The following is a 15343-nucleotide window of genomic DNA, read 5'->3' as shown; positions in this document are numbered from 1 at the left end:
AACATTTGACTGGCATAAAAACATCTGGTCACTAGAAGTCTTTTTTATTGGCTAAGATTTACCAGAGAAGCAACACTGTGAAGTCAACACATAACTCACTCTCTGTTATATTATATGATTGCAGCTGCAGTCCAGTCTCAATGTAATGTGCTTGTATTTAAGGTGGTGCAGTATCTGGCTGGCTGTGGTCTTCAGAGCTGTCCATTGCTACTGGAGAAAGGTTACCCCGATATCGGATGGAACCCTGTGGAAGGCGAGCGTTACTTGGATTACCTACGTTTTGCTGTTTTCTGCAATGGTAACCTGTCAATTTGATTATTTTATTCATGCATTTCTCTTGTTTTGTGGTTAATTTTCAATAGAAAGAGACAGTATACAAATCCAAAATAACTTTTGAATTATCATTATGTCACTGAAAGCTGGGACACATGGTGGAGCACGTGGCTGAAGCTGTTGCCTCACAGCAATAAGGTTGCAGCTTCCCATCCATGTCTGTCAATTTTCTCCTCACGTGTTTATAGGTTTACTCCAGGTTCTCAGGTTTCCTCCCACAGTCCACATGCAGACGTTAACCGGACACTCAAATTACTATAGGTGTGAATGTGAGAGCCTACACCTACCATTCTTACCTTACAAAAAACATGGTAAACAACATCAAGAGATAACAAGTTAACCTCCATTAATGATTTTAAACATTTGTAAAATGTATTGTTATCTACTAATTATTTTAATTTCGGCATGTTTAGCTGGATAAATAGTGGATTATAATCCATGAGGCTTTCATTTCTCGACTTGTGAAGATGGTTTGTTCTGTACGTCCCCACAGTAATCCATGTAGAGAATTTTGCATTTATTTTGCAGCCTTTTATTTTTCCCTAAAAGAGTACATGTAAACATCTGTAACAGTTCAAGAATAGAAAGAGCAAACATACAATTTACATGACATACAAGGCTGCATAATTTCATGGTGCCATTCAAGTAAGCTATTTGCAATACTGATGATTCATTTCTGGTTCTTTTCTATTGATTTTCCTTACCCTGAAGCGGTGCCTGGAAGGCATCAGTTCAAATTGACCTTGAGGGTATTGACAGTTCAGCCTAAGGTCATTGCCTTTCTTACCCACAGATCTGTCCGTGATTTTAGCCTTACTTATTTTATATTCAGCTCTAAGTATCATTATTCTTTGATTGTCCTGATTGAGGTTTTGATTTTTCTCTTCATCATGAAAATCTGTGTTTCTTTGTCACAGAGTTGTAATTGCAGGAAGATGCCCACACAATCCATAATCTGTCATCAAGTCTATTGTCCGTTTGTCTTTACTTTCTCTGTGGTCCTTGTCGAAAGGTGAGAGTGTGGAGGAAAATGCTTACGTGGTGTTGAGATTGCTGATTCGTCGGCCTGAGTGTTTTGGCCCCGCTCTGCGAGGTGACGGCGGGAACGGTCTTCTAGCAGCCATGGAGGAAGCCATCAAGATCTCTGAGGACCTGTCAATGGATGGACCGTGCATCACATTTCAGTCCAACAGAACACAGTCAGTACTGGAAATTAAAAATGTATTTATAATTTTAAATAAGGCTTTAATGTCGGACTAACTTTTTGTCTTCTGTGGTGTTGAGAAATACTCTTAGAATTTGTTTTCCAGATTCCTTTTTATTTTTGTCTAATATGCAGAGGAAGATTGTATAGGCAATGGCCTGTCTGTGTAGTTTCTGTGTTCAGTTCAGTGTGGGTTTTACTCCAGCTTCCTCCCCATTTCAAAGACATGCAGATTTGGGTTAAATTAAATGGAGACCAAATTGAACATTCAGGTGTGAATGTGAGTGATTGTCATCAGATCAAGTAGTGGATAAAGAATACGTTTCCATTTTCTTATTATTTCTTATATTGCATATATTTCTCACGTTTCACATTCTCACTGGCTGTGAATTCAAATGAGATTAAAGATGAGCATACAACCAGAGTTTCAGAGTGGCACACATGTAATAAAACGTTTTTGCAGGTGCCTTATTATATTAACTCTCCAGTAATGTTTTCATACAGTGTTTCTGACGAACTTTAATATAAGACACATAATCCTAAAATCATGTTTATTTACGCTGATTATTTTCAAGAAGTAGGCATCAGAAGCATCTGCTGCTCTGTCTTCATCTCTTGTCACCATTGTGCCTTAACATGACTAACAGGCTGCTTTGCTTAGGGTTATTTAATTGTTTGACTCTTTACAATCCTCATTGATTAATTTGGTTGTTGGCTTAGCCTTTTACCATTGTGATTGTTTTATATACCAGAGATATTGTCCAGGACTACGATGATGACGACCTCGTTCACATGGGACATGCCATCATGAGCTTCTACTCAGCCCTTATTGACTTGCTGGGCCGCTGTGCTCCAGAGATGCATGTGAGTGTTTTTTTTCCTGCCGAGAGCAGCCATTGCTCATCAATAACCACTGATTTTAGTAACAATAAAGCCTAATGGAGAAGGAGCAAAGTGCCCTTTAAAGAATGAGTCACAGGGAGGCCCACAATAAACAAACAGCAACAACTCAGTTTATTGCGTTTATAGATTTCCACACAATAGTGCAGTCCACACACGCAATGATCAGTCATCAAGCGAAAGATGACATGTTTATTAATATCTGTGGGAATTTACTCAGTAATGAAATCAGACTCACAGCTGCAATATCAACAACCAGAATTAATTTGATTAACTCCACAATAGAAAAATCTCTCTTGATCTGTACTGCAATGATAAGTGAAATAAAAAGAAATTGGGACTGTCTAAGTGTCTGAGTGAGAAAAAAAAAACCTTTTGACAGGATTCTTTTGATTTCATTTAGCTCATTACAGTGGGATTGAAGTGCATCGGCAAGACAGGACATTTCCTTTGTTGCATTTTCAAACACACAGCCAATTCAAAATGCCTCGCAGAAATTATGAACATGCTTTGAAAGCATGTAAAGTGAATGAAAAAGCAAATATAAAAGTGAAAAAAGTATAGTCTACCAAACTTGGTTTGACTGCAAGATGGGCTGCAACTGAGATAGTTAAAGTATCAGTATTCACAGTAACATTTTAGACACAATGTCATATATTACAGTATATCTCTGTTGGTTGTTCATGTTGCAATGTCCACCAAAGTTTTTCTTGTAAGCCGTAAATGACCAAAATGAATGTTATTTTTAGTTGATTCAAGGGGGAAAAGGAGAAGCCATTCGCATCCGCGCCATTCTCCGGTCACTCGTCCCCATTCAGGATCTGGAGGGAGTCATCAGCATCTCCTTTCAAGTCCCTTCAGTGTCCAAAGGTTTGAGGAGTAGATCACATTTCACTCATGAAATTCCTCACTTGTCTGTTGTGTGAATGCTGGTTAATTGAGATTCTCTTTACTGTCATAAGTGATCATATCACTCTCTAACCCATATAATTTTTGTAGATTATGTCAACATTGTGTATGTGTTTATTTCTAACGGGAACTTCACAAGACCTTTGGTCATAACCATCTAATATGACGTATTCATTTGTTCCTACAGATGGTCTGGTGCTTGAGTCTGACCTGTCTACAGTTTTCTGTCCAGACCACAAGGCAGCTATGGTTCTGTTCCTTGACCGTGTTTATGGCATCGACAACAGGAACTTTTTCCTCGGGCTGCTAGAAGTTGGTTTTCTGCCTGACCTTCAGGCTGCTGTCTTACTTGACACGGTGAGCAGTTGAAATTCTGATAAGTATTTTTCACCTGTTTGTGAGAGAGGTCAGAGGTTGAAGGAGTAACCTTTGACTCCATATTGATCCGTGTCACTGACAGACTTTAACTTCTCTGACCTCTCGTCTCCAGCATAGCAACTCTTGACATTTCTGTGTCCTTGTTTTTTGAAACATGACTTGAATCATTGTTATTTCTTAGTTTTTAGTGAAATAGAGTTTTCTATTAAACATTAACGTATGCTTTCCTCAAAAAAGCTCATTTTTTAATGAGCAGACTACAAGTCTGCTCATTAAAAAATTATGTTCTAAATTTTCATCATATACCATATATAAAACAGCAGTATCTGCAGTGTCTTCTGCATATCTTGTTTGTAATGAGTATTTTTTTGTTGTTTTTTATAATTTTTTAACCAGTCTGGTCATTCTCTTCTGAAGTCTGGCTTCAATTAGGCATTTTTATCTGTGTGAAAAATCCCAGTAGCTCAGCAGTATCTGAAATAGTAATACCACTAAGAACCATGCCATGTTCAAAGTCTCTTAAATCACCTTTCTTACCCATGTTGCTTCTCGGTTTGCACTTCAAACAGGTAGTCGTGACCATGTCTACATGCCTAAAAGCATTAAGTTGCTGCTCTGTGATTGGCTGATACTTGCTCCTTCTTTCATTGTCATTCTGTTCCTCTTGCAGATGGATTTGGGATCCACTGACATGGCTCTGGCCCTCAACAGATACTTGTGCACATCTGTGCTTCCCCTGCTCATCAAATGTTCATCTCTTTTCTTTGGCTTGGACGACCATAACTCGTCAGTTGATTCTCTCATTCAAGCAGTCTACAGCCTCTCCAGAGCTCTCAGTCTGACCAAGGCTCAGAGAGACATTATAGAGGAGTGCTTGTTGGCTGTGTGCAGGTAAGGTTTTAAGTTGATGTTATGAAGCAACCTACATATTTAGGGCTCTTTCTCCACACTATTATTAACACAAACACATTTGCTGTCTGCAGGTAGGGTATTGATTTTCCTGCAAATTGCTGGTAGATTATATGCTTATTTTTAGTAAGTGCATCTCCAGTTTTTTTTAGTTTTTTTATTATTGTATATCCATCGAAGGTTTGTCTCATTGTCTTTTTGCTGTTTGGCTAAATTACACATTGACAAGAAAGGAGACACGGCTGCAAATTATTGTGCAAAGTTGGTGTGCTCTTATTCCCAACTTCAATGAATCACAGTAGCCCTATTCAGATATAATTTACAAAATCCAGTCTATTTTAAATTTATATTGTTCCTGCATGATCTGCTATCATGTCCTCAGTCAACTTCAGCCATCCATGATGCAGCCTCTTCTGCGTCGCCTTGTCCTTGATGTTCCTCATCTCACAGACCACAGCAAAATACCTCTCAGGGTGAAATCACAGCTACTGTACCATAAACACTATTTTTTCTCATACAAATATTTAATGGTCTTTCTTGTTGATGTTGTCTACTAGCTCTTGACCAGTCACTATGAGCAGAGGTGGAACTACTTGAAAACCAGTGGGCAGGGTGACCAGAATTCAGCCTCTGATGTGGAGCTGCACCTGTCCACTACATTGTTCTGGGGAGTGTTAAAGGCTTTGGCAAAACGGGTAAACCATATACGATGTACAATATTCCATATTTGAGATCACAATGAAAATATTTTAAAATGACCATAACTCATCCTCAATGTCCATATGCCGGTGTGTAGCAGTGTCCTTACATAGTCATTGTAGATAGGAGAGATTACTGAATCACCTCAGCGTTTACCGGTCTGATTCATAAAATGAAGTCTTGTTACTAAAAATAAGCTCATAATGTCCTTCCACATCAGACAACCTTAGTAGAGGGCTTCACAGTCTGAATTACAAAAGATTCAGTCAAATAGTGTCTTAGGTTTGAAGTATAAGATGAGATAAGATAAGATGGTATCAGCAAGCAGTGTCACAGCAGCAATACAGGCATGGAAAGATAAGAAATATGAAACATACTTTAGCTATGAATGTACAATATTTAAAAAAAGAAAAAAAACAAGATAATATATAAATTAGTATACAGTTATTGCATGTACTGTATGTCACTACTGAACTTCACATCTAAAAAATGTGAAAGAACTTGGGTTCACCCATTATACACTTATTATATTGCCCCTTAACCACGTTTCGGGGAAGATGGAGTATGTTGATGAGAAGTCTGAGTCATTATATTAAATAATGAAATCCAACATATAAAATGTAATTGAATGAGCTGGTGGCCTAAGCTGAAGAGAGTTATATCAGCAAAATTCAGACAAATGCCCACAGTTGGGAGACACAACACCAACAACAAAGAGAGCAAACCTCAGCCTTGGCTACTCAGTTTCTCACAATGTCAAAACACTCATGTTTTTCATCGTATTTCATAAAGTTGAAGGTTAACAGTAGTTATTTTATTATTATTATTGTTCCTGCATCCACATCCGTGTCTGGATCACCACCAACATCTCATCATTACATCCCTAACTTTTTGAGTTATGCTGCTCACAGACAAACAGTGAAATGTAGTAGAGAAGAACACAACCTCCTTGGACACACATTGTTACTCTGGCACAGCACCCAGAAGCAGGCTTAACTACTATCTCTCTTACACTAACCTATGCTCTCACTCTCTCCCACTCACTGTTCCACTATGCCCATCTATCCTGATCCAACTCTAAAGCCCTATGAGCCTCAGTTATTCAAGCTTTGCATCCGGTGTCTGGCTGCAGTGGCCAAGGCCCTTCCTCCTGACCACATTGACTCTGTGTCTCTGACGGAGAGAAAAACTTTCATGGACACAGATGAACACTTTGACCCCCAGCCCGTCGATACCTCCAAGTAAGATACTGAACATCAGATAATGGACACAATAAAAATAATTATAATAATGATAACAGATGGAGTCTTGAAGATTTGCTATTGTGTTTCAGTGCACAGTTACATAAATTACTATTACCTAAATACTGTACTTTGACAGCCATTTACTGTCATTTTATAGTAGTTACGCAATACGGTATGTACAGTGTTTTAACAGTATTTTTCATAGTTGAATACTTTATAATTTTGCATATTTTTACTGTTACATTCGATAATACATTATATTACCAGTGTTCGTGTAAAATGACTGTTTTCTTACATAAATGTAACATTAGATCAATCATGCTATACTGTACATTACTTTGATTTAACAGTATTATCTTGTGTAAATATTGTACATTACTAAACATCACATAATTATGATTACAATACTGTATGTTACTGTGAATGAGCAGATTTTTTCCCCTGTATAAATACTGTATTTTACTGCAAACTCATAGTAGTAAAACTATACAGTACATCACTGTCAGTATTTTTCTGTGTAAACACTTTTATTTAACTGCTTAAATCACACTTGAGAAGATGTCCTATTAGATGAGTTCACAGTGTACTGTAAGCTGTAGTGTGGTAGACATTTTCAAATGTGATAAATGTATTATTTCCTTCACTGCACTAGCATATCGGTACCAGAGAGACTGGAGTTTGTAGTGAACAAGTATGCAGAGCATACTCATGAGAAGTGGTCACTGGACAAGGTAATACCTCAATATTTATTCTTCGAATATGAACAGGCCAAAGTAGAGTTGATGTATGATGTCCTGGTCAGGACTAAACCACTTATGAAAACATTCCAAACATAATTTTTCTGCTCAACTATATGAAAACATTTCTCTCTGCTGTGTGTTTTGAGATAATGTGTTGATGTCCTCCATAATTTTTAATGTGTGATTCCTCTCACTGCGTCTTATCTCTGTCAGTTTGCAAACGGCTGGGTTCACGGGGAGCAGCTCTGCGAGAACAGCAAGGTTCACCCTCTCCTGAAGCCTTACAGGGCTCTGGCTGAGAAGGTAGACTGACAAAATGTACTTTTTATGTGCGTGTGTGTGTACATCAGCCAGGGATCTGAAAATATCCAGAGGCACTTTCCATAGTAAATGTGGTGTGTGCAGTATAAAAGATTAAAAAGCTTTAGTTTGTGGAATCTGAATTGCTTTGCTGTTGCCTCCCTGACAAAACTCAATGTGTTGAGTGGACAAAATATCTTCTTTTTAAGCTTTTGAAATATCATAATATTGCAAGTTTTGCTTGCTTGCTGTCCATGGGGGGGACTCGAGTTTTAGTATTTAATGAAGGCTTATTTCTATTTCTGAATTTTCCAGGAGAAGGAAGCATACCGGTGGGCTATTAAAGAGTCAATAAAGAGCATGCTGGCCTTCGGATGGAATATAGAGAGGACTAAAGAAGGAGATGCGTCTGGCCCTCATACCTGTAGGCGCAGAATCTCTCAGTCTGGACAGGTATTTGTACTCCACAGGCCTGAGTGCTGAGGCACTGGGCACCAAATGTCTCTTCCAGTAGAAGTAATCAATTGACATTAAACCTTTTCATATTGGATTTTTCTTTTTTTTTCTAATTGAGAATTCAGCCCGTGGAAGCACTTTACTTTGCAGTGCAATAGCAACATCCCAAAAGCATAATAATAATTTAATTATAGAGAAGTAATATTATGGAAATACCTTGTTATCTCTAATGCAACTCCCAGCTTGGTAATACCAATGGTAATAGAGTGGTAATTCTTTTACAGAAATACCATGTTATTTCCACAATAAGTAATAAGAAGTGCTTAACATTGAAAATCTTGCTGAATCACAATTAACCATATTTTACCACATTGCCATATTATGTCCCAGAAACATTTTCCATTATTATTGCCAAGCCTTTACTCAGCAATTACTATAGAAATACCAAGTTCACAAAATTATTATACTATATAGTAATATTGTTTCTGCACTGACATGTTGTCTGCTCTAGCTCTCTTTTGAAGGAGCATCAACCTTCAGCCCTAAACCAATGGACATGAGCAGCATCACCTTATCATGGGAACAGTGTGTAAGTACTTATATTTTCTTTCTGCTTTATTTACTCGCCATTAAAGTGGGTTCAACTTTTCTTCTATGCAGCCTAGCACCTTATCTAAAGAGAAAGTAAGAATGGCCTATCTTCAATCTTAAGAAGTGGTCACCTTGTGGAGTACAACAAAATAATGTTAATATTATTTCATAGCGATGCATTTTTAAATGAGGGTGGTTTTGTAAACAGTTGTTTCTCATATGATTTTCTACAGGCTATGGCTGAACATTTAGCTGAAAACTATCACAATGCCTGGGCTAAGAGGAAGAAATCTGAGCTTGAAAGTAAAGGTACCATACTAACATAATCAGCAACACTTTCCTCTGCTCTCCTCTCCTCTCCTCTCACAGCTGTAATGTATTTGACCCATATCTGCTCTCAACAGTGGGTGGCCATTCAATGCTTGTACCTTATGACACACTGACTGCAAAGGAGAAGACCAAATTCAGAGAAAAAGCCCAGGACATCCTTAAGTTTCTTCAGCTCAATGGCTACACTGTGTGGAGGTAAGTACAAAATGACCTTTTGATCACAAAAAGGCAATCTAGTCATACAGTTTGTATGACATGGGGTTCAATGAGGTGTCCCATTTTATGTCTGACTGTACGAACAACCTTTATATGGCATCTGCTCAATCAGAGCCCATTTTTGTCCATTAACAATAACTTCCAGTACAGATCCTAACATACAGCACAACCAGTAGATAGCATAGCAAATTATTTTATTACATAACGTTTTCTTCAGAATAAAAAGTGTAGTCTAAAATGTTTGATTTCTAACAGGGATCGGAAGACCGTGGAAATGGACTTTTCAGCCACAGCCAACTGCTTCAGCTACACCCTCCTTCAGAAGCTGCTGCGTCACACGGAGGAGTTTCAAGAGCACATGTTGGAGCTGGGTAACTGCAAAACGATCGTGAATGTAGAGTGAAGCAATACGTTTTTTACATGAGTTTTGCAAGATGACAAACAATTGTGAGCCGAATTCACGGTATAAATCATGAAAATAGCACATTTCTCTATGAATAATGAGTCACTTGAGTCTACCCTCAGGTAGCCTGCCTCAGGTTCAGACCAGGCTGCTGCATGTTAACATTATCTCATGTGAATCTCACATAGACATATTTTTGTTTATATTCTTGAGTCTTTGATTGTGTAACATTTCTTTCCAGAGGTGATGCAAGCCAGAGGACAGATGTCTAAAGGGGAGAAAGGCCCACACCAGCAACAAATACATTTCTTTTCCAAGGTTTGCCTCGCATTAAATGCCTTTTGTTAAAGGTTAAATTTTTGCAATTATGTTGTATAAAACATAGTTATCATCTTAAGTCCAGCTGTCTACATTCTGTTTCTTGTGCTGAGAAGCAACCAGTGACAGAGTATGTTTGCTGGTTTATCTCACCATTTAACAGCACTGACTGCACAGCACAGACTGGTAGATGATTTTGTAAGCCTCTATATTCTGTCTAAAAATCAACATTGAGTTTGTCCCCAGCCCTGGTCATTTTCCAGTGCCATTTTCTTTCTTGTCCTTTGCCCTTTTTTGTCGCTCATTTGCATAATCTAATTAGTTAGTTGCCATTGGCAACCCCTCTAAGTAAAACCCTTTGTGGCTGTGTAATTTATTTAACCATTTTGGAAATCCATGTGGATGTGTCAATTGCCATCGAACATTGATTAAAGCTTCCCACAAATCTCTGCCTCTGAGGAGGTAGCGAATGAAAAGTGGTTATTTTTCATTGACGGCACCGAGTCATGAGTCCGGACCCAGCGAGCCAAGACCGTGAACAGTCATGCCTCAGAGCTCGACACCCCACGCCACCCACTCACCCACATGCGGTCATAAAACCAAAATGTCTCTGTGTGACTATCAGTGTCTGTCTGTGTGCATCATCAGTGCTTCATGAGAAAAAGGTAATTGAGTGTAAAATGTTTATCCTCTTTCCCTCAAAGGTTTTTATTGGGTCCATCAATATGAAAGTAATGTTATACTGGCACACAATACAGGACATTTCAGTCCAGGCTGAATAAAGGGAACATGTTCAACCAACGAGTGATGTACAAGGTTTCCAGAGTTCTCAATATACTGTTTTCATCCATGAAAATGTGTTAAAATCAAACATTCTTCAGTAAAAGTGAGATGTTAATAAGAAAATTATTATTTTAAATAAATAATCTGATTGTAAAGATCATCAAATGAGATTAAGGGAGGGAGAGATTGTTAACTGACAAAGTCGTCATTGGTCTCTACTCCATTCAACAGGTTGTCCTTCCTCTTCTGGAAGAATATGTGAGAAGCCACCAAATGTATTTCCTGTCCACTTCTCTGTGCTCGAGTGGAAACAGAGCCCATGCCACAAAAAAAGAAAAGGAGATGATTGCTTGGTATGTGTTGCTCCCTGCATAACAAAGAATATTGATTACACTCGTCACATTTTAAAGTTTGTTGTGCACTTGCTCGTCAATTCCTCTGACAGGTTTCCAGTTTTGATTTTCACTGCTGTTCTCTTCTGTTTTCTGTATTTACTTTTCCCTCATTTCTTGTCTTTTATTCTCACATCCAGCCTCTTTTGCAAACTTGCTGCCTTAGTGAGACACCGAGTCTCACTCTTGGGTAAGGATAGTGTGTGTGGAAATACGGCTTATGAAGACCCTTGGTAGTATAGCGCTTGATCCCCTGCTCTTTTCTCAGTAGCTTTGCTCTTTGTATCCAAGCCTTTGTCCTTTTCATGTTCAAATATTTGCCTCTGCTTTAAGATGTCGTCATCTAATGCTGATTCATTTTAATTTATTTTACTAGACGGCCAGATTGACATTAAAATCTAATTTACAAGTGAGACACTGTCATTTTGCACCGTCATATATGCAATTGGACAACCACAACAACAAATAAAATCGTGCAGACGGACAACAAAGCACAAGGCATGAATTAGGCATTCAATTACCAGTGAGTTAGTTTTTAGTTTGAGTTTGTACTGAAGATCTTTCCAGTACCAGAGGCCGTATTAGAATTTAGGAAATTAATTATTTACCTATTGAATTCTCAGACCTGAGATTATGACTGTCTATTAAGATTTAACACTGCACACTGTCTATCTCTAACTTGTCCTGTGAACGTCTCTGATTGTACTGAATATATTAATGTATGTTTTTCTACTAAAGCATAATAAAATGTATGTGACGTAAATGGAAAAATATAACATCTGAATCCCTTTTTCTCAGGAAATGAAGCTTCATCAGTTGCGAGCTGCCTCCACATTTTGGCTCAGGCTCTGGATGGCAGGTAGCTATGCTGGATGACGGCACTGTCGACACTGTGGCTGAATTGATCTCCTCGTTCTGCTGGTGGTAGAAATCAGTGTCAATCCACCGTGTCTGAGGATGACATGACGGGTGTAATTGAGCCACTGATACACTGGTGCTACCTAATTGTGGTGGATATCACTTTTATTCCCAGAGGACAATTCCTCTGAAGCATGACAGCAGTAGACACCAGCAGTAGAATCTTGACTCAGCCAGGAGATTGATGTCATTTAAAAGTCTGGTAGATTTGTTCACTTGGAGTTCTCCAAAAGAAACTTTTTATTTGCTACACTTTCCATTTATTTTTGTTTACTTCACAACATTTCTTTTTTTTTTTTGTGGAAAACTTGCAAGTCACAAAAATATCTTTTTTTCACACTTTCGCTCCAGGACGTTGATGCAGTTCGCCTCAGATTCTATTCAAGCATCTCTGCACTCATTCTTTGAGGCAGCAGCAGCTGATCTGGAGATGACTGTGGAAAACCTGTCTGTCACTTTGGTCTCTGTACCTCAGGGCAGGAGTCAACAAGCTAGAGGAGTAGCTAAGGTTCTTAGCTACACATCCTCCATACTTCTTCCCACACTCACATCTCTCTTCCAGCATCTTGGCAACCAGAACTATGGAGTAGATCTCCTGGGTAAGCACTTTATAGTTGTAAGGCTGATGTAAGGGTTCTCAAAGGTCCAGTGTGTGAGAATTGGTGACTATGGTGGCCTTAGCATACTAGAAAGGATGTAAATACTCTTCCACAACTCTCACCATTCTTTCACTCGCTGTCTCTTTCTGCCATTTCCTCATTTGTTGGATTGTGCATCACATGTATGAGGTTGGAGCTGCTGCTAATTTGCATAATAAGCTTTTGCTTCAAAATGAGAAACACACAGTCATTCAGGCTGCGGTGGAAGGTGCTCTATAAGATGACGGCCTTGGTAAAGCAAAGTCCTTGCCTAAAGTATACTAGACAACAAATTCCCACTACTTTCATTTTAAATACAAATATACTTATACAAACACAATTACTCCAATAAACCCTCCTTACTCTTACATACTGGACCTTCGACTGAGGCATGTAAAAATACAACCACAGTATGCTAACAAGCTGGATAAACAGCTGGTTTCCATATCACTAAAGTCACTCAGGTCTGTCCTCCCTTCAACTTCCTACCTCCTACATCTTCATAACTCTCATTAAATATCTCGGTCCTGGCAACAGAGCAGTCGGAGCATGTTGTCCTTCTCGCTGATGTTCCGATCGCACAAGGATCATTCATTACCTGCTGTTCATCTGGTCCATCTGTCTGTGATCATAATGCTGTCAGCTGTTTTACACAACCGTCCTGTGCTATTTCTGAACTAACTAGATCACAAGGATCTCAAGTACCCTTTTGTCTTTCCAGTGGGTGGCATCCAGGTGTCCTGTTACAGAATCATCAACAGCCTCTACTCACTTGGCAACAGTAGCAACGTCTACATGGAGGGGTACTGCTTATATTACAATGCAGTTCCATTGTTTGCGCTGCTCCTTATCTCTCTCTCTCTCTGTTTAATGTCTGTGACCTTTACATGCGTACTGTATGCATTTGAAAATAATGGAAAAATCTGTCCCTCTTCATTGATTTTATACTGTTCTTCTTTTATCAGAGGTAATTGTTGAGCTAACCAGTTTCAGATAGAGATAAATAATTCAGCTATTGTCAGTGCCATATTTAGCAATCCTGCTCTGAATGGCTTGTTAAAATTTGGAGATGAGTCAGTCTCATGTTAACGCTGCATGCCATTCTTTCAGGCAAAAGCCAGCAGCAGGTGCGTGTCTGGCAGCCCTGACTGGTGCTTTTCCTCTATGTTACCTGGAGCCAGCCCTCAATCAAAACAACCCTTATTCCATTTACAACACCCAGAGTGCTACAGAGAGAGAAGGTAATAAACAAACTTCACTGCATACAATGCATGTTCATCTGTCGATTATTTATGAATAGTTTTTACCCTCAGTCATATTTTTTCATATCTGTTTCTGTTAGACCTGGGGCTACCAGAGGAGGTGGTGGATGCGTGTCCTCTGCTGCCTTCTCTAGAACAGGCCCTGAGTGAAGGGGAGAAGTTGGCAGATGCTGGAGCTGGAGCTCGCCAGTCCCACTATATCCATGTCACTGAGGTCACCTTGCCCATGCTGTGCAGCTATATGTCCTGTTGGTGGCCCTGGGGCCCCGAGGGCCAGCCGGGCCTCCCAATCTGCACCTCTGTCACTCCTCGGCACGCCAGTGACCTACTTGGCCACATCCTTCGCATCATCCACAACCATGTGGGCACGAGCCAGGGTGACTGGATGAAGCAGCTGGCAGGTATTGTGGTCATGTACAATGTAGGGCAAGTGGACAGCTTAATGTATGACATGTAGTATTAAAATGTGCCTTGGATTCAGATGTGGATCTTGTTAAACCTTAGCTGTATTCATATACACACTGATGTCTATTTGCAAGAACTATTGGTAACACTTTAGATGAGTGAACACATATTCACCATTAGCTAGGTGCTTACTAACATATTTAAGTAGCATACTAGCCCTTTATTAGTAATCATTAAGCACATATTCATACCGTATTCTGCATAACCTTATTATAACTATTACGACATGAATTAATATTTGTTAATATAAGGTGTTAGTACATGCTTAATATTTACTAATAAAGTGGCAGTATGCTACTTAAATGCACGTTAGTAAGCACCTAGTTCATGGTAAATATGTGTTCCCTTATATAAAGTGTTACTGAACTATTTTATTTCAATAAAACTCATCTGTACAAGTGAACATCAGTCACCCATTAACAGCACTTGTCATATCTTTCAGTCTTTTCACAGCCAATTATATTTAAAGCTTGCCCTGAGCTGCTCAAGAGCCATTTCTTGCCGTTGATGGAGAAGTTGAGGAAGAAAGTGGAGTGTGTGCTGCTGGAGGAGGAGCAGATGAAATCAGAGGGGTGGTGTGCCTCAGAAGCAGAGTTGAAGATACAGGAGAAGTTCACTGTGCTGGTGCGAGACCTCTACGCCTTCTATCCCCTTCTCATTCCATTTGTGGATTCTAATCGGTAAGGCCACGAGTCTTAAGTGTGCAGAAGCAAGTATTATATTTGAAATGTATTGACTCTATTATTTCAGTTTTTGGCACGTGTATAGCTTAACAGAACTACAGTATTAGGTGATCATGTAATGTTTGTTTTGCTGTGTCTTGTCTCAGAGCCAGCTGGTTGAAAGTATCAAACCCTGAGGCTGAGCAGCTGTTCAGCATGGTGGCAGAGGTCTTTATATTCTGGGCCAAATCTCATGTGAGGATGACAGATAATAGTGTTTATTTATTTTCCCT

General features: G+C 39.1%; 1 protein-coding gene across 1 annotated transcript in view; it reads left to right on the top strand.

Annotated features, from left to right (window-relative positions):
- LOC310933859 (ryanodine receptor 2-like) overlaps positions 1 to 15343 on the top strand; it is a gene marked incomplete at both ends in the record, with an annotated part of 63184 nt that overhangs the window by 24584 nt on the left and 23257 nt on the right. Inside the window, 26 exons of the mRNA XM_083897430.1 lie at positions 163 to 298; positions 1346 to 1532; positions 2290 to 2401; positions 3187 to 3307; positions 3534 to 3703; positions 4395 to 4615; positions 5016 to 5106; positions 5191 to 5328; positions 6416 to 6573; positions 7229 to 7307; positions 7530 to 7619; positions 7932 to 8069; positions 8584 to 8661; positions 8897 to 8972; positions 9068 to 9188; positions 9465 to 9580; positions 9854 to 9930; positions 10945 to 11066; positions 11246 to 11295; positions 11904 to 11964; positions 12375 to 12622; positions 13383 to 13464; positions 13772 to 13902; positions 14004 to 14324; positions 14831 to 15068; positions 15218 to 15305. Of these exons, the coding sequence (XP_083753556.1) occupies positions 163 to 298; positions 1346 to 1532; positions 2290 to 2401; positions 3187 to 3307; positions 3534 to 3703; positions 4395 to 4615; positions 5016 to 5106; positions 5191 to 5328; positions 6416 to 6573; positions 7229 to 7307; positions 7530 to 7619; positions 7932 to 8069; positions 8584 to 8661; positions 8897 to 8972; positions 9068 to 9188; positions 9465 to 9580; positions 9854 to 9930; positions 10945 to 11066; positions 11246 to 11295; positions 11904 to 11964; positions 12375 to 12622; positions 13383 to 13464; positions 13772 to 13902; positions 14004 to 14324; positions 14831 to 15068; positions 15218 to 15305 (3450 nt within the window). The remainder of the gene's footprint in view (positions 1 to 162; positions 299 to 1345; positions 1533 to 2289; positions 2402 to 3186; positions 3308 to 3533; positions 3704 to 4394; positions 4616 to 5015; positions 5107 to 5190; positions 5329 to 6415; positions 6574 to 7228; positions 7308 to 7529; positions 7620 to 7931; positions 8070 to 8583; positions 8662 to 8896; positions 8973 to 9067; positions 9189 to 9464; positions 9581 to 9853; positions 9931 to 10944; positions 11067 to 11245; positions 11296 to 11903; positions 11965 to 12374; positions 12623 to 13382; positions 13465 to 13771; positions 13903 to 14003; positions 14325 to 14830; positions 15069 to 15217; positions 15306 to 15343) is intronic.

The sequence above is a fragment of the Microchirus variegatus genome (genome assembly GCF_963457635.1).
Source record: "Microchirus variegatus genome assembly, chromosome: 11".
Lineage (NCBI taxonomy): Eukaryota > Metazoa > Chordata > Actinopteri > Pleuronectiformes > Soleidae > Microchirus > Microchirus variegatus.
This window is presented reverse-complemented; position numbering and strand designations above follow the sequence as displayed.